We start from the raw sequence: 23,169 nt of genomic DNA, 5'->3' as shown, positions 1-23,169 counted from the left end.
TTGTGGCACCTTAGAGACTAACAAATTTATTAGAGCATAAGCTTTCGTGGACTACAGCCCACTTCTTCGGATGCATATGCAGAAGTGGGCTGTAGTCCACGAAAGCTTATGCTCTAATAAATTTGTTAGTCTCTAAGGTGCCACAAGTACTCCTGTTCTTCTTTTTGCGGATACAGACTAACACGGCTGTTACTCTGAAACCTGCTATTTCTTTGGCCATGGAGTCAGTGTTTAGGGATTTTATTCCTGAAAAGAAATTGGCTCCTCTTGATTCTGAGTCTGATGAGATCCACATAACAAAACCCCTGTACACTTTGTTGTATGAGTGGTTAACTGTTTTCTTCCAGCCTGAAAGCTGGCATTCAACAATAGCCTGCCTCTGCATTTCCGATAACCTGCGTTTTGGAATGATTCCCTACATGCAATCATCAGTCCATCACTGAAGAGGAGTCCCTCTGCTGCTCTCACAAACAGATCACTTGGCTCAGCTTCAGGGAAAGTCTGAGAAGATCTGCGTTATTGAGTAAATTCATGGTCTGGATAGTCAGTCAGGGACGTTTGTCAGGGAACTGTCTATCCTGACTATTACTTTCATCAGCACTTCCTGAAGAACTGGACATTTTGAAGTGCTGTGATTGCAAGAGCTGGTGAACAGACCCATCTGTGGACAATGCAGTAACTATCACATCCTGTGTCTAGAAATCCTGTTTACTTATAAGTGGGCAGTTATTATGATTAGATAGAAGCCAGGCAGGCTGTTTTCTTTGCTCTGACATAACATCCAAACTTATACAGCCAGATCAGTCATTCACTCTGATCGACTTAGCACAAGTTTGGTCACAGATGATGCCACACTATTGTTACCTGACAACACCAGGACATAGGCACCCCATGGGCATCTGCAGTATAGTTTTGGGGCTCTCCAGACTGGGAGAAGCTCTCACATTTGACTCTTTATTGTGCAAAGGAGGCATTTTGGCTCCTTTGAGTATCTGTCAAGTATTTCTGGAGTGGGTAATCTATGAAAGAGTGAAGGCTTAGGAGGAAGAAACATCACATGAAGTCCAGGCAAGTAGCCTGATAGAAGTTCACACTTCTTTCCCAGATAGGCACTTTTATTAAAGCCTCAGAAATCATCTTTACAGGTCCATGTATTAGAGAGTGACTGGAAGGAAACAAAGGGAGCATAGCTGCCAGAGTCACCATGTAATCTGGCTAAATACCTGTGATGGGAGCTGATACTGCCTCCCAGCACATATTTGTTATGGATGCCCTTTTGCAGAAAGGAATGTTAGGGTAAGAGACCAGGAATCCATTATGTACTGAGAAATACTAAACAGAGAGAGTGAGTTAAGGTAGAGCTTTCTGCATCTACCAGAAATCCCAGTGCCTTCAGCAAGTGTACTGAAATTGAGATATTCAGCCTTAGGCTCATCTCTGACTCTCCTGCAATGAAGATGTTGTGTAAGCAAATACGCATTTCTGCCCCTGGAGAATTTAGGAGATGTATAACTGGTGCCATCACCATAGTAAAGACCCCTGGGGCAGTACTCAGGCCAAATGCCATTACCTTCCATTGATACAGAACTGTAACATAGGACAGGCTTAGGAATTTCTTGTAACTTAGGTGCATGAGGTTACCATGGAAACCCTTGTTCAGATAATTTTTTGCTGGAATGTCCGCTTTACAAACAGTAACTTACATCTTTGAGACTATGAGAAGCATCTGGAAAGTCATAAGATGATATAGGAACATTAATTTTACAACCTGGCACTAACTCCATCCCTTAGTGACATGAAAACAGCTTTTCCAGCCACCCCTATATGTTTCTATTCAGCACCACTCCTAAGGTCTGATTAGGGTGACCCGATAGCAAGTGTGAAAAATCGGGACAGGGGTGGGGCGGCTGGGTAATAGGCCTCTATATAAGAAAAAACTCCAAATATTGGGACTGTCCCTATAAAATAGGGACATCTGGTCACTCTAGGCCTGTTACTGTTGGCTTTCTATAGTTTCCTATCAATGGCCCAGGAAGGTTATATCTCTCTAAGCCTATTTAACCCTTCGTACAGAATCACAACTGAAATACACTTTTAACCTATGTCAGGTCAGATAGCTGAAGGTTCAGCCTTTCCCGGATCCGAACACAGGGTTGTACCACACTCTGTCTGCTATAACTCTGCCTCTTAGGCACATTTGAAAATTCCAATGTGGAGACAATCTAAGTTCGGGTTCTCCACGAGCTGTTGGTGTTTTTTCATGATGCTTCAACACAAGCTTATGGAAGATCGAAAGCTTCCCTACATGTTGGCCTGGAGTCCATCTTTTCCTCTAATGAAGGAGAGGTTCCTCACCAATAATTATTCAGCCCATTCCAAGCACTCTGTGGACAATTAAGGACTGGCATCAGGAAGCTTGGAAGCATGAGAAGTTTCCACCATCGTGCATTGGAGAGCTGCATGCAGAACTCTGAGGCTGAAGCCAGGAGCAACCTTCGATGAAATTACCCAAGCACTAATGGGAGATCACCCAGAAAGGAAGGGTATGCAGGAGCAGAGGAAATTGTACTGTGATAGAAAGCCTTACTAGGAGAGGAGGGGACAGGCTGCATTACCTACTGTGATAAAGTTCGTGTGTTCCCAACTGCAGTCCTGTTGTAGGAGTCCCTGGGGAATGACATCTGGAGGAAAAAGGTCACTATGAGGTCTTTTATGTTCACACCAGCGCTTTTGTCGGTGAAAGTTTTGATGGTCGGGGTGTGTGTTTTTTTCACTATGTACTGAGAAATACTAAACCGAGAGAGTGAGTTAAGGTAGACAAAAGTGCCAGTGTAGACGTAGTCCAAGAAAAAGTACCTCAGTCAGCATACGTATCTAAAACAGGGGCTTCCTGCTTTACAAAAACTGATCCTGTAGTCTTTATGTAAAGAAAAATCCCATTGACACTTTTGTCTATATTGGGACTTTTGGCCTGGGACATGAATGTTTGCATGTTATATTATTGAACTAAGTGAGAATGTGCTGTGCAACTCAGACAAATTGTGGATGGTCCTTCTGCTAGCTTCAGCTACAGTATTGCAAAAGGGATCTGACTTTTATTTTTTTTATAATGAACACTCAGCACATTATAAGGCTCATTGTCCATACTTTGAACATGAGCCACAATCCTCCCTTTTTAAAGGATATTCTAGTTAAAAAGCAGAAAATGGGGACTTTGTTAGAGAATTTATTTCAGTTTAAAAAAGAATAACAAAGAGATATTCATATGGGTTTTCTATTTCATGCCTGAAAGTCTTAGCAATGAGCAAAATTCTCACTGTGTATTCTTTCCAGCTGAACTACAGTTAGACAGCTAAATCGGTAATGCAGTCTAACATGGTCATATTAACCTAGTGAAGCATAAAAGACCATCTGCATCACCATGAATATGACTAAAAAAAAGCACGCCAGCAAAAAGCTTTTAACAATATCTAATGCAAGGAAATCTTATGAATGGTATTTTAAAGGAGTACAATGTAATTGATGAAAAAAGTAGTATAGTAATTGTTTGACCTTCAATGTAATAACCCTGCAAAAATGATTTATAAACTGCTTTGTAACTCAATTTCATGTGCATTAAAAAACCATATAAAATGATTTTATGTACTTCACTAATATTTAACTGTGGGCAATTTACTCAAGTATTCATAATTTGTTAGGGAAAATATATAAGAAAGCTTTCAAAACAGCTCCCAAGATGTACTGTTATTGAATCCTGATTGCACAGATTGAACATTGGCATCTCCAGCAGCTGTCCGCATCACGTTCTTCTCTTGATTTATGTAATGGAGATTTTTGTGTGTACAGTACACTGGATATGAATGGAGGTTTCCCATGGAGTATAGTAGGTAAATCTCACATACATTTATTTTGTATTAAAAATCAGAAGTTAAATACTGGCTGTATAGTACTTTAGTTTTCAAAATTAAATAGGCTAAGCTGTGCTATCATTTGCTGTGCATTAGCTATTGTGCATATGCTTCCCTGAAAGACATACTATATCAAAACATTTCAGTATTCTGTCTTTTGATGCGTCAAAGCATGAGCAGATTAATCTCAGTGCTATAGATTAATAAAAATTAACTATCAACAAACACTGCGAATCAGAATAGACTGAAAACAACCAAAAACCAATCCCTAACCCAAATGGAGTTTTTACCCCCAAAAGTGAGAAGTATCAGAGATTCCATGACATCCACTAGGAACTTCACTATTGCTATTGATTTAATTGAGGAGGTGCTCAGATTCTACAGTGACAGATGGCAATATAAAATCCTAAGAGAGAAATATAGATAAATATTAATCACAATGCTTATTCAATGAAATGTGGCATTTTTCATCATTTTAATTATTTGATGATGGTTTTTACATTATTCAACTAGCTTTTATAGTAATTTCTGTTACTGTATTCTCTGTATGTCAAGGCATTAGAGCTTCCATTTGTTAGTTGGGTTACATTATACTTGAAGGATTTGCTGTTGTTTGTTTGGGTTTTTTTGCAATTCCCGTCCCCACTCCATGCCCACATTTTCTTTAATTATTCCATTTTGTGTACTTCCACTGCTACTTGTATTTCTTACTGTGGTGCATCATCATCCATTCATCATCACACAGCCCACCTTGAGATGCAATATGTTATGCTTAGTTATGTACATCCGTGCAAATGAACTGAAGGTATTTATGTTGAATGGGTGTAACTGAGGGTAAAATTTGGCTCTTTTCCTTTCTATTTGTAAATGTCTAGAGAAAAAATACACAGTTTAAATGTACAAACATGAAATATGTTTGTGATGGACTGGGATCATGGTAAAATTGAAACTCAACTTTAGTTTTCCTGTTTGGAAAATTAGGATGTGTAAGTTTCCAATTTAAGTTATAGAGTAAATAAATGGATTTCAGTGAAATAGCAAAGGTACATTTTTAAGTATATGAAATTTATCTGACAATAAAAAACATAAATATGTATTTAAGGACATGGTTGCCTAGTAATGTGACAATTACATGTTATATCATGACTTTCATGAATTCATAGATTTTTAAAGCCAAAAGGAACCATTAGGTAAATCTAGTCTGACCCCTTGTAAAACAAAGGCTATTATATACCACCCTTGTACTGAGCCCAAAAGCTTGTGTTCAACTGAGGCATAAACCTGTCTAAAGATAACTAAAGCAATATTACTTGTATATAATATTTCTTAGTTGTGCATTCTGTTGCTAAACAGCATACACTATTAGATTCGTGTTAACAGATTACTTATGACTGGTGCTTCTATACACTATTCTGGCATTGTGAAAGAAAGATTTTATCACAAGTAACTAATTTTAGTAATTAATCTTTCTTATTTAATTTATATCTAGGCAAACTTTTTGGATTCAAGTTACCTGGACTGAGACTCTTAACATACAGAAAGCAGTCCTTACCACAGGAAGACCCTGATGCAGTTGTAGTAGATTCATCTAAGCACAGTGATGACTCAGTGGCTATGAAGCGCTTTAAATCCCCCACAAAAGAAAGCTGTAGCCCTTCTGAAGTGGATGACACAAAAGCACTGATACAGCCCAGCAAATGTTCTCCTTTGGTTAATATATCAGGACCTCTTGACCATTCTTCACCTAAACGGCAATGGGACCAACTTTACCCAGACACGCTGCAGACAAGTAAACCACTAACTCATTCCAGATCAAAGGAAAGCATTTGTAGTATAAGGAGAGCATCTTCAGTACATGATATAGAAGGATTTAACGTCCATCCTAAAAACGTTTTTAGGGATCGTCATGCAAGTGAAGGTAGGGTTGAAAATTAATAAATATTCTGTGATATATCTGAAGAGGGATTGTTGCATTGTTTTTAATTATCACTATTTCTTAAAACATAAGAGATTTTACAAATGTGATTAAAAATGATACTAAGAAAACAGTAAGAGTTCAGTCTTCTCACCCGTATGTATGCTGAGTTAGTACCTTTCTCATGGGGTGGTAGCTTATATCTTAGTTCTTAATGGAAGTATGGCAAAATCAGAGTCAGTGGTTGCAAAACTGCTGAAAACATTTACAAGCCAGAAAATGACTAAGTTAAAATTGCATGTGTAACCTTAATTCTGCCCCTTTTGGTCACATGCATTACAATATAGCCTTTAATTATATGAAATGCTATTTCTCAGATAATGCAGTATTATATCATGCAATTTTTCTTACAACCCTTGATACATGTATAGTATTCTCATTGTCATAATAGTCCAGTGTTGGTGGCGGTGGTTTACTGACACTGGTACAAGTCAGCAATAACTCCATTGAAATCTATGGAGTTACACCAGTGTAAACCTGGAGTAAATGAGAAATGAATCAGGACCTTTAACTTTTTATACTATACACGTTCTCTTTCAACCAGAAGAATCTTTCATGGGCTTTTCCTATTGTTCTCCTGAGCTAGTCACTCCTAATCTTCAAAGAGTTTCTGGGGAATGGGTGCTATGGTTTTCAGTTCCAGGAGAGAGGAAGCTTGGGAGATCTGGAGCCAGAAGATCTTGGAGAATCAGAAGTTTGGGGTCCCTGGGACCTAGGGAAAATAGAAAATGTGTTTGCATTGAAAACACTAAGACCCATGCATAAAGTTTTCAATGACACTGACATTCTTATGCATTGGTGTATGTAGTTTTCAATTCCAACTACTAATTTACCTGGAAACTTTTACACACTCAGCCCAAGAAGTTGTGAATATCCTGGACAATGTTGTGTGCAGGTGCATAAAACTTATCATGAAAATGCATTTTCAATTTTAAAGACTTCCAACTAGTCTCCTTCTCCTTAACCCCAAACCTCTGCAACCTCAAGCTTCTCTGGCTCTTTTTCTTCCTCTTCTGTGAATCCTAGCAGTTCTGCAGGAAGGAAACTCTGCTTCTATGAACCTCCTGAGAAATCAAACCTCTGAACCATGCACTGGGGTTAACAATAAGATTAACAAAATGTTGACATTATTACTTCTAATTACTCCTCCTGCATTAAAGTCAAACAGCACTTGCCATGAATCCACAGCTATTTATATATAAACATCAGCTGTGGAATTAGAACATAAGGCCCAGATCCACAAAGGTACCCTCAAGCCCTTTCACCCCCCTCCAGGGAAGAGCTGAGAAAGAAAAACAAAGGAAATCAGCTGTTGCCACCAGCTAATTAAACAACATATGCACAAACCTCTTAGGCACCAAAAATCCAATCTTGTTCTTAAAAAAGGTAAAATTTATTAAAAACAAAAAGAAAGAAAATACACCTGGAATTTAGGATTTTGCTAGATTTAAAAAACCCACTTACAAAAATAAAACATCAAGAATAACCTTCTTGAGGTTCAGCTTAAAAGTTACAAGCAAAACGAAATCATTTGGGGTTAGCACAAAGGTGTCCACAAGCCAATAAGAAATAAAAGAAATAACCCTATTCGCATCTTCCTAGACCTTCCCTGACTTACTTACATATTTGGGGTTTCAGATAAGCAATCTCTAGGTATAATCTGATGGTTTTTCATACCTGGCTTAACGCTTCCTATATCATAGTTCAGTCTGGTTCCCGCTCTGCGTCTCCTCTCTCCAGAGAACAATAACAAAACAGACAAAGGGAAAGTTTTTTCTCAATTTTTAAAAGTTCTAGCCCTCCAATTGGCTCTTTTGGTCAGGTGCCCACTCCCTTCTTTTTACCTATGGGCTTTTTTAACCCTTTATAGGTAAAGCAAGTAGAGAACAGCTACAAGAGAGATTCTATCGCTAACTGGCTGGCTGGGTGCCCATAAAAGGAAGCTATGCCCCCCCCCCCCTTCATTTATCACAGGTGCCTAGACTCATATACAAAAAATAGGAAGAAATAGGTGCTGTGCACTACAATTCACAAAGCCTAGGCAGGGAGTCACCTAAGCTAGCCAATGGGAGATGCCAACCAGAGGAATGTATGCTAAGCCCCACCCCCTCTCTCAGAGTTTGGCCCCTCAATCTGGACTGCCAGAAGGCACCTAGCTCTGATTACTATCCATGAGGAAATACAGGCATTTGGCTGCCTAAGTTGCATTTGGGGACCAAAATAAAGCAGAAGGAGCGGCTGTCCTCCCTTATAACTTTCAGCCTAGTGAATAGGATACTCACCCAGGAAACCTCTAGTTCAGGGGTTGGCAACCTGCGGCACGCAAGCTGATTTTCAGTGGCACTCACACTGCCCGGGTCCTTGCCACCGGTCCGGGAGGCTCTGCATTTTAATTTAATTTTAAATTAAGGTTCTTAAACATTTTTAAAACCTTATTTACTTTACATACAACAATAGTTTAGTTATATATTATAGACTTATAGAAAGAGACTTTCTAAAAACATTAAAATGGATTACTGGCATGCGAAACCTTAAATTAGAGTGAATAAATGAAGACTCGGCACACCACTTCTGAAAGGTTGCCGACCCCTGCTCTAGTTCAAGTCCCCCCACCTACAGAGGGAGAGATAGAATTTGAATAGGAATCTGCCACCTCTCAGATGAGTACCCTAACCACTGGGCTATGAGATATTTGATGTAGGGCTCCCTCAGTCTCTGCTGTTGAAGTTGTTCCACAATAATTGAATAAATATTCATTGGGTCAGTGAAAGAGTTAGAATGAGTCTATAGCCTAGTGGTAAGGGCACTCTATCAGGCAGTAGCAAATCTCTTTTCAAATCCCTTGTCATCATTAGGAGGAGGGGAAACTTGAACTGGGGGGGTCTCCCACATTGTGGGAGAGTACTTTATCCACCAGGCTTAAGATTACAAAGGAGGTCTCCCTGCTGCTGTTTGGTATGAACTTGCCTGAGAAGCCCAATTCAATAGGCTTCTGAGTATGCCTGTGGGATCAGGCTCTTGCATGGGATTAGGTGGCGACAACACCTATCTTCCCTGGTTTGTGAATCACTCAGGGGCTTAGACAGGGGACAGGCCCTCCTAGAGTGAGGCTGCAGTGCAGTGTCAAAAACTTAGGTGCCTACAGGTTAGGTGGCAGCCAATTGGGGATTTTATAGATAGCAGTGGTACCTAAAAATGGGACTCAGGTGCCTAAATACCATTGTGGATTGCACCCTAAGAACCTGAGGTTAAACCAACAGTCTTTCCAAACAGAGAGTGCATATTGGGAGTTTTATGTAGGAGAAAACTTCAGTCTGAGGTTCTAAGCCAATAAGTGGCAAGTAAGTATAAGTTTAAGGAGAAAATTCTGGTCTTATTCTGACCAGTGTAATTCCAGATCAATTCCATCTACTTCAGTGGAGAAAAGAAGTAAAGAAATTTCAGAAATTCATTATTTCTTACAACATTTTAAAAAATACTTTATTAAATTTATTGATTTCAGTTTGCTGAAATGTTCATGTTAACCTTCCTTTTCCATTTTTGTTTCTCAAGGACTTACACTGAGCTTTGTGTTTGAAAGAACCTGAAAATTCAATTTAACTCACCCCAAACCAAAACATCTTGCTGGGTTTCAGGTTACAATGCAAGCCGAGGCACAAAGATCAGTTCAGAATCTGGAGCCAAACAACTCCAAAATTATGAATTTTAATTTTGGTTTGGCCCATTATGGAAATGTCAGTCTGGATCTTAAATTCCCCATAAGTTAGACAGGTTTTGATTTGGACCCCCAAAAATACTTTGGTTGTTACTTTCTATTTTCAGAGCTTTGGCTGATTAAAATAATGCTCAGCTGGTATTAATAATATGGTGTAAATATGTTAAATCAAGTTTAATGATACATTTTCTTTGGCTGTGAATGATAAAAAGTTCTTGCAAAAATATTGATATAAATTAGTCTTTGGCATTCTGTGGAGGAGCTAGATTTCATACAGTAACTACTTTACACATTTAAAATACAAAGCAAAAGAAATCTTAGTAACCAACATGAGACATTATACAGTATATATATATATGTGCTATGGATGTTGTACCTGATCACAGCTGCAAACCATAAGCCTGATTCTCCATTGTCTTGCACATTTATATCCAGGCCAAGTGCAAAATGGATATAAAACGGACCTCTTTTATGAAGGACTATAAGATCTACTAATGAAGAGTGCTATAGAAGAGTTATGTATTATTGTTACCATCATTCTGATTGCACTTGGCATAGATGTAAATGATAATATAAGGCGCAAGTGCAACAGCTGCCCTCTTGGCCAGCACACCAGGACCTCCAGAGATAAATGCATTATCTGCTCCAGCTTGAGCTAAAGAGCCCTGTAGGTAGGGGCTGTAACAATTCATATCCTTTGTGAATTGGCACCGAGGGGGACCTGTAACACACTCACCAGTGGGTTACAAAGGCCGTGGAGAATCAGGTCCTGTATCTTTATACAGTACCTGTGGATGTTAAATATGCTGTAGAACAGTTCCAACAGCAGGATAAGTCTCAAGATTGTAGGGAGCAATAGCAACCATCCCTGGTGCCATCTATTGGGAAACTTATTAGAAAATAGCAACTTATTCGGTAAGGATTTGTTAAATTTTTAGCCAATGAGTCTAAATCCTACTCACCTTATTCACACAAATAGGCAAGCAGGATTTGAGCCAACAAAATTTTTTCATGGCACTCAATCCAGATGTTTTAGAAGGCATGTCCTATAGCTGGAGCATATAAAATCCTAAATAAAGGCAATTAATTGCAATCATACAAGGACAAATTCTGTGGTCCCTAATCAAGCAAAACATGTGGCCCAAGGGAGGCACATAACATAGGCCAATACATTTCTTTTCACTATTCTATGTGTTTCTAGATCCTTAATAATTAGTAATTTTATGCAGAAGTCCTGATTGAAATTGAAACGTAGCCTTCAGATTCAAAACATTTTTACATTTCCTCAATCTGAAAAAACATTAATGGAGCCTGTTTAAGAGGATTCTAACAGAACTAGAATAAGGTAATTTAGTTTGCTGGTAACTGCATTAATTCAGCTGGATTCAAATTTGCTTACCATAGAAGGCAAGGGTCATTGAGAGTATCAGTTATTTCATGTGGTACAGCTACCTATCAATATGTATGTCAAAAATATTGAAGCTGCAGTTGGCAGCTTGTTTTAAAATGCAGTTCTGTGCTGAAAAGTGTGACTCAGTAAAAATGGCAGTGTGACTTTCCAAATTCAGTTGTGTGTGTTTCATTGGTTTCCATATCAAATTTACTCTGTTTGAAAGTATGAAAGTAAAAAGCCAGGGAGAGGCTATATTATCTACCTGCCCTATGCTCCAAACGCAAGATGGGTTTTTTCCACTTCAGACACCAGCACCAGTATTATAACTTCTGGGGGCAGTTTAGGCCTTCATCTACACCTGGGCAACCTTAGTGGCTTCAGATTATGCCCTCCGTAACACCTGTGCAATGTACCGAAGGCTAAAGAGGTTTTGAATAGGTGTTGCTGAGATCCTAATTTAGCCTGCAGAATCTGTATTACTGCTAATGAGGCATGAGACAGAAAGAAAAATGGGCCTAGTCCTTGGGTATGGCACAGCTAAGGAGAGATGTATACTGCCTTTGTGCTCCCTAAGTCATCCCAGTTCCCAACAGCCCACTAGGAGCCAGGTGTGCCATCTGTATCCAGGGGACAAAAGCAGGTTGTGCAGAGCCAGCTCCTTTCCAGGTGCCTGCCATGGCAGTTTCTCACCCCCATTGAGCTGATCCAAAGCCCAAGGAGGTCAGTAGAAATATTTCCATTCACTTTAATGGACTTGGATTGGGTCCTATGGGCCACATTTTAAAAAATATTTGTAGGCACCTAAAGATGTACATGGGCACCTAGACCCAGATCTATGAAGGGATTTGGGCATTGTGATGCTGAGCATTTTTAGCTATCTAGAAAATCACAAGAACAACAGAGTAATGCACAAGGCTGAGTTAGGCACCTAGGCTCCTAGTGGGATTTTCAGAACCACCTAGCTGACAAACTCCCATTGAAATCAATGGGAGTTAAGTTGGAATTCACAAGGTGCTACAACACTCCGCACCCCTGAGGAAGGTGCCAAGCTCCTGTACAATGCAAGGAGAGAATGAGGTGCCTAAGACTAGGATTCTCAAAAGCCCAAAATGCGGATCAGAGAACCGCCCAAACTAGCCACAAGGAAATGCTGAGAAGGGGGATGTGGTCTAAACCCCACCACTCAAAGTTACTTAAGTGTCTAAGTGTGGGCCAGAGGGAGGCCCATGTCTCCATTTGGGATTCAAAGTCTTGGACCCTCTCCTGGAGTTAGGCATCTAAGCCAGGTCAGCCCTTTCTCAAGAAAAGAGGAGGAGGAGGTGCTATTGCCCTCGTGCACAAAGCCCAGTGATTAGAGCAATCACCCAGGACATGGGAAACCCAAGTTTAATTCCCCTTCTGCCTGATTTGGAGCAAGGACTTGGATTTGGGTTTCCCACCTTTCAGGAGCATTCCCTAACCATTGGGCTATAGGGTAGGTTTCTCTCTCCTGTTGAAGCTGTTCCAATGTGTATAAATAATTAAATATTCATTGGAGCAGGGAGCACTGGAACCTGAATCTCTCACATCCCACGTGAATGTCCTAACCAGTGGGCTAGAAGTTATAAAGGGGTGGGCAATGGTGGGGGAGGGGGAGCAGGGAAGACGAGAAGCACAAGCACAACCACCACCTCTGGCTATTTTATGTAGATTTAGGCATGCCTGGGGCATACCTACTGTATCCGGCCCAAAAAGCAATTAGTGAATCCTGCTGGGGCTTAGGCATGAATGAGGTGCCTAGACATTTGGTGCCGTCAGGACTGAGACAGCTGTTAGTCTGTTCAGCTGCCAAAATGTAGGTGCCTTGGGAACTTTAATGGTGGAAACGTGGGTGTCTAGAGATTTTAGGCACCTGCAGGTTTAGGCAGCCGCTGAGCAGGGATTTTGTGAATGCTGGTGGTGCCTAAATGTTGGATTTAGGAGCCAAAAGAGGCAGTTGGATGCCTATGTCCCCCTTGTGAATCCCACCCTATGTGCCTATCTGCATCTGTAGGTGCCTAAATCAACCTTTGCAAACCTTTGCAAACCTGGCCTTATGGTGCTTATTTAGTTAAAAGTTACCATTTTGCCACTTCATGAAAGGATAGTTTTTTTCTTCAAAGTGTAGAGTTGGAGGATCAATCTCAAAATCAGCATATTGAGGGGAAAATGTATTGGAATTTTGCTAAGGTAAGGCATATGGTGGAGATTTTTCACTGTTGTAAATTGTCATAGGTCCATTATGGAGTTATGATAGTTTACAACAGCGGAGGATCTACCACATGAGTTTTAAAAGTTGTTGAACATAATCAATTATCAAAATCATTTCATCTTAATTGGCAGTCAAATTGATGGAAAAATCTAGCAATTCCAGTCAAATATATATTTTAACCAATATATTGTGCATTCTCTGATGTAGATTTTAGTTTTCTTCTTTTCTCTTCTCTTCTTTATTCTTATTATGCTGAAAACCAGACAATGGTCGCAATGTCAAAGGTAACGTATGAGTATAAAAGGTACCACCCAGTTCTTCAGCTGCCACACTCCTTGGCATGTTAACTTGCCTGCTGTATGAAATGTACAAATGCAACATTCTCATGCTGACCTCTGTAGGGCCAGGTGCATTACTGAAATGATCTTTGTTTTAGTTTGTTGGAGACATAATTAGTCCCTCAGCTATAGCCACTACATTAGCTACCACTCCTTGGAAGAAGTGAAGGAATGGTTAAATAATAATTATGCTTGTTCTTCTTAAATGTTTGTTAACAAAAAGAGAGGAAGAGAGATTTATCGAATTCAGCGCTGCAGTCTTTATACAGGCAAAACCGTTATTGAAGCCACTGGGAATTTTGTCTATGAAATGAGTGTAGAATTGGATCCTTAATGAACAATCAATAGTTAGGAGGCATTTCGTTGTATTTCAGTTACCATCTTACAAGTAAAGAACATTAAATAATAATCAGGACCCATGTGGCAGTCTCTTCATTTATTCCTCTTTTGTCTCCTTAAAACTAGTTTCACGCTCCTGGATGGCAGGGGGTATGGTTCCAAGCTTACTGTAGTATTCAAATGGGCATGCATGAACTTCATTGCCAATTTCACATTGAAGTAACTCTTAATCATGTACACTAGTATTCAGAAATAATTTCTATTCAGCAGAACAATGACAGGAAAAGGTGGCTGAGCTGTGCCGTTTAAATGCCATTTGGATTTAATTCCATAGCTCCTTCTTCTGCTTCTGGAAAACACTTCTTGCACAATGCATCAGAAAACTGAATTCTGCAAGAGAAAACAGAAAACTACAATAGTTGTAGCTAAATTTGGGAACTGTTTGGTTCATGATTTCATGCATGCTGCAAAAGTGTGTGTACCTGGTAAAATGTCTCCTTACTAAACTGCATGCAGTGCATGAGCGAAATTCTGTAAGCAATTCATCACCAGTGGACTATGAAGTCACTACATTTGCTTCTTGTGTATGTCAGCAGAGTTTTAAATATAGTGCAATGTCTTTTTTCTGTAAAACAAGTTTTGTAAGTGAATTTCTTGCTGGTGAAAGATTATGGATTGACATCACAGGAGAGTGAAGTCCTCAATTAATCTACAGAACAGGTACAGCCCAAGCAGTGGCAGTGCAACACTGCCCCACCAACGTGCCTCACATCTGATCTAGAGGGATTTCTTTTGGGGAAAAGGGAGGCATATTTCATTCTCCATGTTTATTCAATCCCTGGCCTCTCTGCTGAAACTGTCAACAAGGGGCCAATTAGTGTCAGTTATGGTGGTATTTTGTTTTTTTCTTTTGTTTTTTCCTCTCCCTGGTACAGACATCTGTCTACTAGGAAATGAATACAGAGCAGCTCACAGTTGGGAGTAATTTTCAGTCATTGTAAGCCAGACATTTGGGATTAACCCACTAATGTCCTTTAATGAAGTAACGTTATTAACTCATTGTCAATAAGATATTTTAAACCTTGGAATAACTTTTTTGAAGCCAAAGGATAAAAAGCAAGGTTTTAGTCTCGTGTGCTGTAATACTAATACTATAGAAAGGGAATCACTAAATCTCTAGTTTCAGAGTGGTAGCTGTGTTAGTCTGTATCAGCAAATCTCTAGTGAATCACTAGTCAAACAAATAAAGCCATTTCTTAGAGAGGGGTAATTAATTTGATCTCTAAACTTCCTTACAGTCCTCCAGTCCCATTCCCCTCTTTAAAAAGATTACTCTGTACCAAGCACATTTTTTGGCTCCCAGACCAATTTTATAAGATGAGCGTAGAGTAATGATCAGCTATATAGATTCAAATGCCTCTGTGCAGTATTGGAAAGAGCTACCTTTAATGGACATCCATTTCATGAAGCATTTGAGTTGTCATTGTTATGAACAACTATCATGAATCTTATTAAAATAACACAAGACTCTGAAATATATATGGAATATGATAAGAAGTCCTATTTCTCCCAATAATTTGTTGAGAATGATAACTGTAACAATACTTCTTGAAAATTAGCGCACCAATATAAGAGGTTTTTCAGGAACATTCCATAATATTCACATGAGTCAAATCCTAAACCCCTTATTCAGCTGAAGTCAATAGGAGCTTTGTCTAAATAATGTCTGAGTAAAAATGCAATAAAGATCTTGGGTTTTGGTCCATTGTTGGGTGCCTAAAAAAACAAAATGTAGACCAGATGTTAATGAATACTTCAATTCAAAGAACAGTTCTAAAATTCTTTTAGTAGTTTTACATGTGGTTTATTGGCTCAAATCCATCCCAGGTATATTTCTATTTGCTCTAGTAGAATTGTATCATGGATGAATTTAACTCACTGTATATATTTAAAAATATTCGTTAGAACCAGTTATGAATCTAATTTTATTTAGAATCTCTATACACTGGAACATTGCCATCTGAGACTGGAGCACTACCAAAGCGGATCAGATTATAACATTGGCTAAATGACCATAAGACAAATTACATGAGTAAAGCACAGTCTGTCGAGAATGCAGTAATAGTAAATTGGTCCTCTATGGAGTAGACTTCAATAAACAACATGAGAATGAGATTACTGATTGAAAACTGTTTGGTACCATTTTCTCTCTATTATAGTCCTGGTCACATGAATGAAAAAAAGAGATTTAGAATCTATGTGCAAATAAAGACACAGCAGGCATTAAGTACCAGGGTATCACAATAGATACATCATGCTAAGGGACCTAGATGTCATAGCTGATTAATTAAACCAAGGGAATGAAGAGAGACACAGGTTATAAAATACCTTAATGAGGTAGATAAATACTTGTTTTTAGTAAAATCACTTCAACTTTTTGCATTTAAAATTACTAACGTTTCTCCATCTCCACTGTAATTATTTTTGCAGATGGATGTCAAATAATTTTAAACCATATCTGCACTCAGTTAATTGACTGTTTTCTAAAATACCTGAAATGATTTAATCAGCAGGATTTGAAGAAAGGGCAAATATTCAAATAATATTATTCAATTTACCAAAATATGCTCAGCTTTTATAATTTATGATTTTACAGACATAAGCAACACAGGTGTGTTTAACCAGCAATAGTAAAATAACCTTGTGACTTGGCCATTCAGTGAGTCACAAGGCTGAAGACTAAAACTCTTGAGTACCCAGGCAGAACAGCCATTCCTGTACAAAATCAATTCCTGTGCCCTTCTTTCACTTTTATATGTAAAGTAAGGACATTATATTTCCAATCTATAATGTGACTGGTTCAGAATTTTTAGGGACATATGTACACAGCATCCATTGACATGGTTTATCCATTGACTTCATGTACAGTACTGTAGGCTGTGGACAAAGGGAATTATGTATGCACATTCAAGAGCAAATTTGTCCCTTATTGGCCAGTAAAAGTCCTCTTTTTATACAGACTTTTTTATTATAAACAAATTTTAGATTAACTATCTTAGGCACATATTTCTGTGGTTCATCAGTTAAACATCATGGACAACGTCTTTAGTTCTCTCCATTTGTCAAATATTAAGTATGCTTTCCAATTTTTAGGGCCTTTCAATCATATCAAGTCAAGTCTATTGGGATCCACATCGGATTCGAACCTCAACAAATATAGCACCATCAACAAAATTCCACAGCTCACTCTGAACTTTTCAGATATCAAAAATGACAAAAAGTCTTCATCGCCTCCTTCTTCAGAGAAAACAATTATTGCACCCAAGGTGAAAGATCGAACGCACAATGTAACAGAGAAGGTTACCCAGGTAGGATCTGGTTTACAATCCAATACTTTTTGTTCTCTGAATTCCTAATCTATGTTTTAATTCTATTAAATTCATTTTTCACATTGTTTATTCTGAAACCTTGTTCATCGTGAATGATTTGGATGTTTCCAAAACATTTTAAATTATTGAGGTTTGTGCTTTCTAGTTCGATTATTATCGATGCCAGCTGTAAAAGGTGTGGTTTTGTTGATATTGCTAAGCTTCTCCTAAAATGCCCTATTATACTCCAAAGTGGTGTAAATAGTAAAAAACTTTTACTATTCAGTGATGATGGGACGGTAGTCTGTTATTTATAGTGTTTGGGCATTTACTTTATTGCAGCTCAGTGTCCACAGTGACTCTACATCAGTGATTCCTGGCATTGCCTGCTCAATCAATATGTGACTTATTTTGTGTAGCTTCTCATTATGTATTCCTTTTCCTCCACCAACATTCTGAACTGCTGGCCACTGCAAAATACAATGTAGCAGTAAATGTTATGTGATTATGCTACTGCTATTGGTAGCATAATGATGCCCACTAATTTATGTTCCAGTTTCTTATTTTTTCATATTACCTTTCTTTGTGGGTCACTTTTTCACACACGCATACAAAAACAGCTGTCAAAATCAGATATGAAGGCCCTTGGACTTAATTTTTACAATTTTGACGAAAGCAGACATTGTCTCTGTTGTCCACTGCTTTTCAAAACAGGGTTTCCGTATGCATACATACAAATATATGTTGGCACCTTCTCTCTGTTAGCATCTGTGTATGCCTGTGATAACTTCTGCCAGCACTGGGGATGTGATGTGTAATTTAAGCCAAGTTGAGCACTCTGAAAATTTGGCCCATTTTGAAGGACATTTGTTTTACTCTGCTGAAATATGTACACAAAGCAAATCTGGCTGGTGTAAGATGAACCATACTCTAACAGCAATGTGTACAGTAGACTGAAAGTCTAGAAAATTGTAGCATAAACATTAATGGCTTTTATACCATAGCCTTTTATATGTGGAGGAGCACAATCTCAGGAGTGGGACTGGAGAGCTTTTGCCTGGAGTGGACACCATCTCACCAGAACAGGATAAATATGATTGGTCCTTTGGTGTACATGCTCTTTCTGTGCAGAGTGGGGATTGGCCCATGATCTGGGGGAAGGAGTAGGAGATCAGGAACAAGCAGTCCCTGTGTTCCCTACAATCAGGAAGTACAGGAACTGTTACTGTGAGAGTTTCTTTTGTCCCTGATGCCTGTGCCTGAGCACAGGCGCTGGTCACAATTTGTCCCTAACAAACTGATCTGCATGCTGATAGTGTGGGTGAGTATGTATAAAATACACAGTAAAGTAAAGGGGGGGGAGAGAGAGAGAGACTATATACACAAAATTCACACTTTGTATATTTAGGAAAATATAGTGCAAGAACAGGCTCTGATTAAGTATTGTCTGTTCTGTGAAAGTATCTGACGTATAAGATTGTGCTGTAAATGGTTGTTAAGGAGTTATCTGAACTTAATTTATTGAACACAGGAAGACACTGAAGAGTCCAAATACAGAGACTACAGAGGCTGGAAAGGTCTTCATCCATTATTCAATATGATCTATATCCAGTTTGTCACTATAGGATGCATTGCTCTCTTGCCAGACTGATGAACAGAGTAGAATATAGATAAATGGAATAGGTTTTCATTTTTTAAGCCCCCAGAAGCAGTTAATGGGAACACCAGTAAATTTTCATTGCACACTTAGGAAATCAGCCTACTTTTAGTGGACAGTGCTAGTTAATGGCCACAAGAACATCAGCTGTTATACTGGTTACTGGCTGGATTGAAGGCTAGAGCCCCAGGAGTTAAGAAACCAGTGATAGATGAAACTCTAGGAGCCCGAAAGGTCAATATGGATCAGCATGCAAAAGTTGGGGTGTTTATTTAAAGCTTACCAGAGCTGCTTCAATCTGTAAATATCACAAGACTTTGCTTTTTTGTGAGTTTCTCTGTGCTTGCTGCCATCAGATGGACAGGAAAACTGCTAGAACAGCCTTTCTTTTAGCATTTCAGTGACTCATAATTCCAGTCCCAACTAAAACAGCAAGTGCAGTAGTGTGAGAACACGTAAAAATCGAGTTGAGTTCAATTTTAGCTTAGGGTAGAAGTCCTGATTCATTCTTGTTTTATACCCTATCCACTTCAATTATCCAGAGTTCCAACCATCGAAAATTAACATTTTTTTCTTGGCCTCCTTTTTATATTCTAGGCCCACTGAGTTCCACTGATTTCTAGAGAAGTATTATCAAAAATTTTTGTGGGGTCTGACCATAACAGGAGACACACAGATACAGCTGGCATGCACCACTTTGAAAATATACCACCAGAATACTTTTGAATTTTGTAGGGTATAATAAATTATTGTATTTGTTTGGAGGAACAATCAGCCTCTTGCATGAAAAGACTGACAGTCATATCTCCAGTGACCTAATGAGGTTATTCTCCTGTATACAGGGTTACAGTCATAAGGAACATGAGTGGAGTATAAAACCAAGAAAAATTTGAAGTCTCACAAAACATAATGATCCATTAGATTTCAAGCTTTAATGTTTATAGTCTACCAAAAGAGATCAGATTCAGCCTCTGCTGGTTCAAAGGTAGAAGTTGCACTGATCTTTGCCAATGGGAGTTGCTGCACCTAAGGGTAGGTCTACACTACCCGGTAGTTCGGCGGCAAGCAAATCGAACTTCTGGGTTCGACTTATCTCGTCCAGACAAGACGCGATAAGTCGAACCCGGAAGTGCTCGCTGTCGACTGCGGTACTCCAGCTCGGCAAGAGGAGTACCGCGAAGTCGACGGGGGAGCCTGCCTGCCGCGTCTGGACCGAGGTAAGTTCGAACTAAGGTACTTCGAACTTCAGCTACGTTATTCACGTAGCTGAAGTTGTGTACCTTAGTTCGAATTGGGGGGTTAGTGTAGACCAGGCCTAAGAAGATTCTGCCCCAGTGAGCAGGGATGCTGTTACAACACCATTCTCTGGGGGAGTGGACAGTTCCATCAGAGGATGGCAATTTAAATTCTCTCAGAGGCTCCATAGGAGGGCCACTAGTGGAGTCTAACGTGAGAATGGCTTGTGAATCCATGTGCCCAGGCTGCCATAGTCACGTCATCTTTGAAGGCAGCACAGCCCCCTTTTGTGTCTGTAATGTATCTCTCAGTGCCTTTGGAGCTCTATGCTATTAGAGATAGTCCTGTCTCATACAGAATCTCTACCTGTTCTGCACAGGCATAAAATGGTCTTCTTAATTCTAACCTAGCCTGACATTTCATACAGTAGTGGCCCTTAAAATTTGCCAGTTGTCTTAGAAAGTTAAGTAGGATTTTTCAGTTTGATAACCCTCATGTTTGCAGCTTTCAAGGCATTTTCTGTAGTAAACACTGAGAAGGACAAGTGAAATCTGCAGATACTTAGACCCCCCTGTTTATATACTGTGTCCTAGGTAAAACCAGGAGGATTTTAAAGAGCTATCATGCCACCACAACATATTGCACAATCTATGGCATAACAATCCATGAAGAAAAGTTTTCTTCAAATTCTATTGCACATTTGCCCTGACAGAATGCCATTCAATGTTATTTGAAGGCTTTCCAGTTTATCTGGATTCCAATCAAATTTCCAGTTAATCAGTAAGTATTAACACAATTTATAGGTCACACATCATTTCTTCACAAAACCACTCAGTCCAAGTGAAAACATGACCAGACACTTCATATCAGTTTACAGTAGAGGTAACAGCTGGTTTTAGCTTCAAAGAAAATTCTTTCCCTTCCTTTTAATATGTATTAAAAGTAACCACTTCATTGTGAGAAGTCCATAGCACCTGCTGTGAGATCAATGAAATAGGGCATACCTCATATATTCAGCAGGCATGTTTGACCTGAATATACTTGGTACGTTCAACAGCAGTCAAAGAGACAACATGAAATAGAAATCAGTTGTGACTTTAGCCCAGTTAATCAATCTCAAGAACCTTTTAGAGATAATCCTAAGTAAGCCTCCCTCCTTCTGGTCCTCATGCAATGCCTGGCCAGAGCTGTAGTCCTTGCTTCCTTGTGAGTACAAGGAATGCTCTCTGCATGCCAGGAAAGCTGGCTAGCTGGAAGGGTTCTCCCAGCACATTCGCTTAAGGGGTGCAGCAGTGTCCATGCACCTGATGCCTATTGATGGAGTGCCAGTGGCATTGAGCTCCCTACATGCACAATGTGTCATCGAGTTCCTGTTGAGAGCTCTGCACTTACTCCACTGCCTAATAGGCAAGACTAATGTCTAAGGGCCAGATTTTCAAAGGCATTTAGGTATCTACGATGTAGATAGGTGCCTGGTGGGATTTTCAAATGCACCTAGACCTGCATCTTTAGGCACCCAAATACCTTTGAAAATCTGACCCTACTAGATTTAGGGAAATTATATAAGGCCTGGCCCAATGGCTATGGAAGGCAATGGAAGTCTTTCTATTGACATCAATAATAACAGCTACTATTATTATTTGTATTGCCCCAGTGCCTAGAGACCAGCCAGGCTAAGTCCACAATGTTCTACTTGGCCAATGGCAGATAGATGAAGATGAGAAGAACTGTTTATAAGCCTTCATGGAAATATTAATGGCATAAGGAGCATGTAATATAATTTAGCCTTCTACTTTCCATAGATCTGATTTATTCTTACTGCCTCTTTATACTGCTGCCATGCCAGACAGTTTCCATACTCCTCTGCCCCTTGACAGAAATATGAAATAACATACTGTCCGTCCTACTGGAGAAATAGAGATACAAGTTGTATTAGTTCTATCTTAAAATCAGTTGGTGCCTAAAATGTAATTGGATTCTTATCTTTCCCATAGTTCCCTTTAGATAGTTAACTTGTGCCTTCAACCATTGCACTTTCTTCATTGGTCAGTCGTGAAGGATTTTATCTCTTCTGGATCCATTTTCATATATTTTAAATTATTCAAGTTAGTTTTACAGAGAAATCTTTTTACATCTAATATAGCAAAAAGTCAAGTTTCATTAAAAAGCCTAGGTTTTATAAGTTATGCAAGCATAAGTCAAGCTCAATTGTCTTTTTCTAAACTCTGATGGGCTAAATTAGTGCCAAAATGCACAATTTCTATCTGCTAATGAGTCTATGTTATGGGCAGATTTTTTTTAAATCTACATTTATTCCCCAAACAATTTAGACATTATGAAAGCTCCAACAGAAATGTCTCAGATTGGCTTGACCTGCTGAGAACATTAATTCTCCCTAAATTTAAAATTAAATTTGAAATGCTCTGAAAAATGCTTCATGGAACACTTCCAATTTAATTTGACATAATCTTATGTCTCTATTAACTTTGTGTCTTTCTAAAAGACTAATACAGAACCACATCGGAAATATACCATTTACTGTAATGAGAGAAAAATCTAGTAGCAGAAAGATATTCCTTCCTGCCTTATTACCATCACTTCCCAGCCTTTTCCTTTATTCCTAAACTAAATAAGTAGGTACAGGGCCAAATCCTCATCTGGTGTAAATAGATGTAGTTCCATTACAGTCAATAATAGTACGCCTATTTAAACCAGCAGCGAACCCTGCCAGTAAACTAGATCTGTCTGCCTTTTGCAGACAAATTTAGTTTATCCAGGAATAAGTTAAATTTTATTTCCTGTGCATCAACAACACAGCTACTCATGGGGAAAAAAACTGACAAATGTCATTTTTTTGGTGAATTTGACTAGAGGTAAAATTTTCAAAAGTGAATTTGGGATTTTCAAAAAAAAAATAACTCCAATGGGAGTTAGACACATAGGTGCTTTTGAAATCCCACTGGGTCCCTATCTGCATCTATAGGTGCCTAAATACTTTTGAAATCTGGCA

General features: G+C 39.0%; 1 protein-coding gene across 8 annotated transcripts in view; it reads left to right on the top strand.

Annotated features, from left to right (window-relative positions):
* KCNH7 (potassium voltage-gated channel subfamily H member 7) overlaps positions 1–23,169 on the top strand; it is a 326,748-nt gene that overhangs the window by 213,570 nt on the left and 90,009 nt on the right. For 4 of the 8 annotated variants that reach the window (XM_034785514.1, XM_034785519.1, XM_034785512.1 and 1 more), the window contains 4 exons: positions 5,398–5,826; positions 13,485–13,505; positions 14,025–14,048; positions 17,052–17,266. In XM_034785514.1, coding sequence (XP_034641405.1) covers positions 5,398–5,826; positions 13,485–13,505; positions 14,025–14,048; positions 17,052–17,266 — 689 coding nt within the window. The remainder of the gene's footprint in view (positions 1–5,397; positions 5,827–13,484; positions 13,506–14,024; positions 14,049–17,051; positions 17,267–23,169) is intronic. The other 4 variants (XM_034785518.1, XM_034785517.1, XM_034785513.1 and 1 more) reach the window with 2 other exon arrangements.

This window comes from Trachemys scripta, chromosome 11 (genome assembly GCF_013100865.1).
Source record: "Trachemys scripta elegans isolate TJP31775 chromosome 11, CAS_Tse_1.0, whole genome shotgun sequence".
NCBI classification, from domain to species: Eukaryota; Metazoa; Chordata; order Testudines; family Emydidae; genus Trachemys; species Trachemys scripta.
This window is presented reverse-complemented; position numbering and strand designations above follow the sequence as displayed.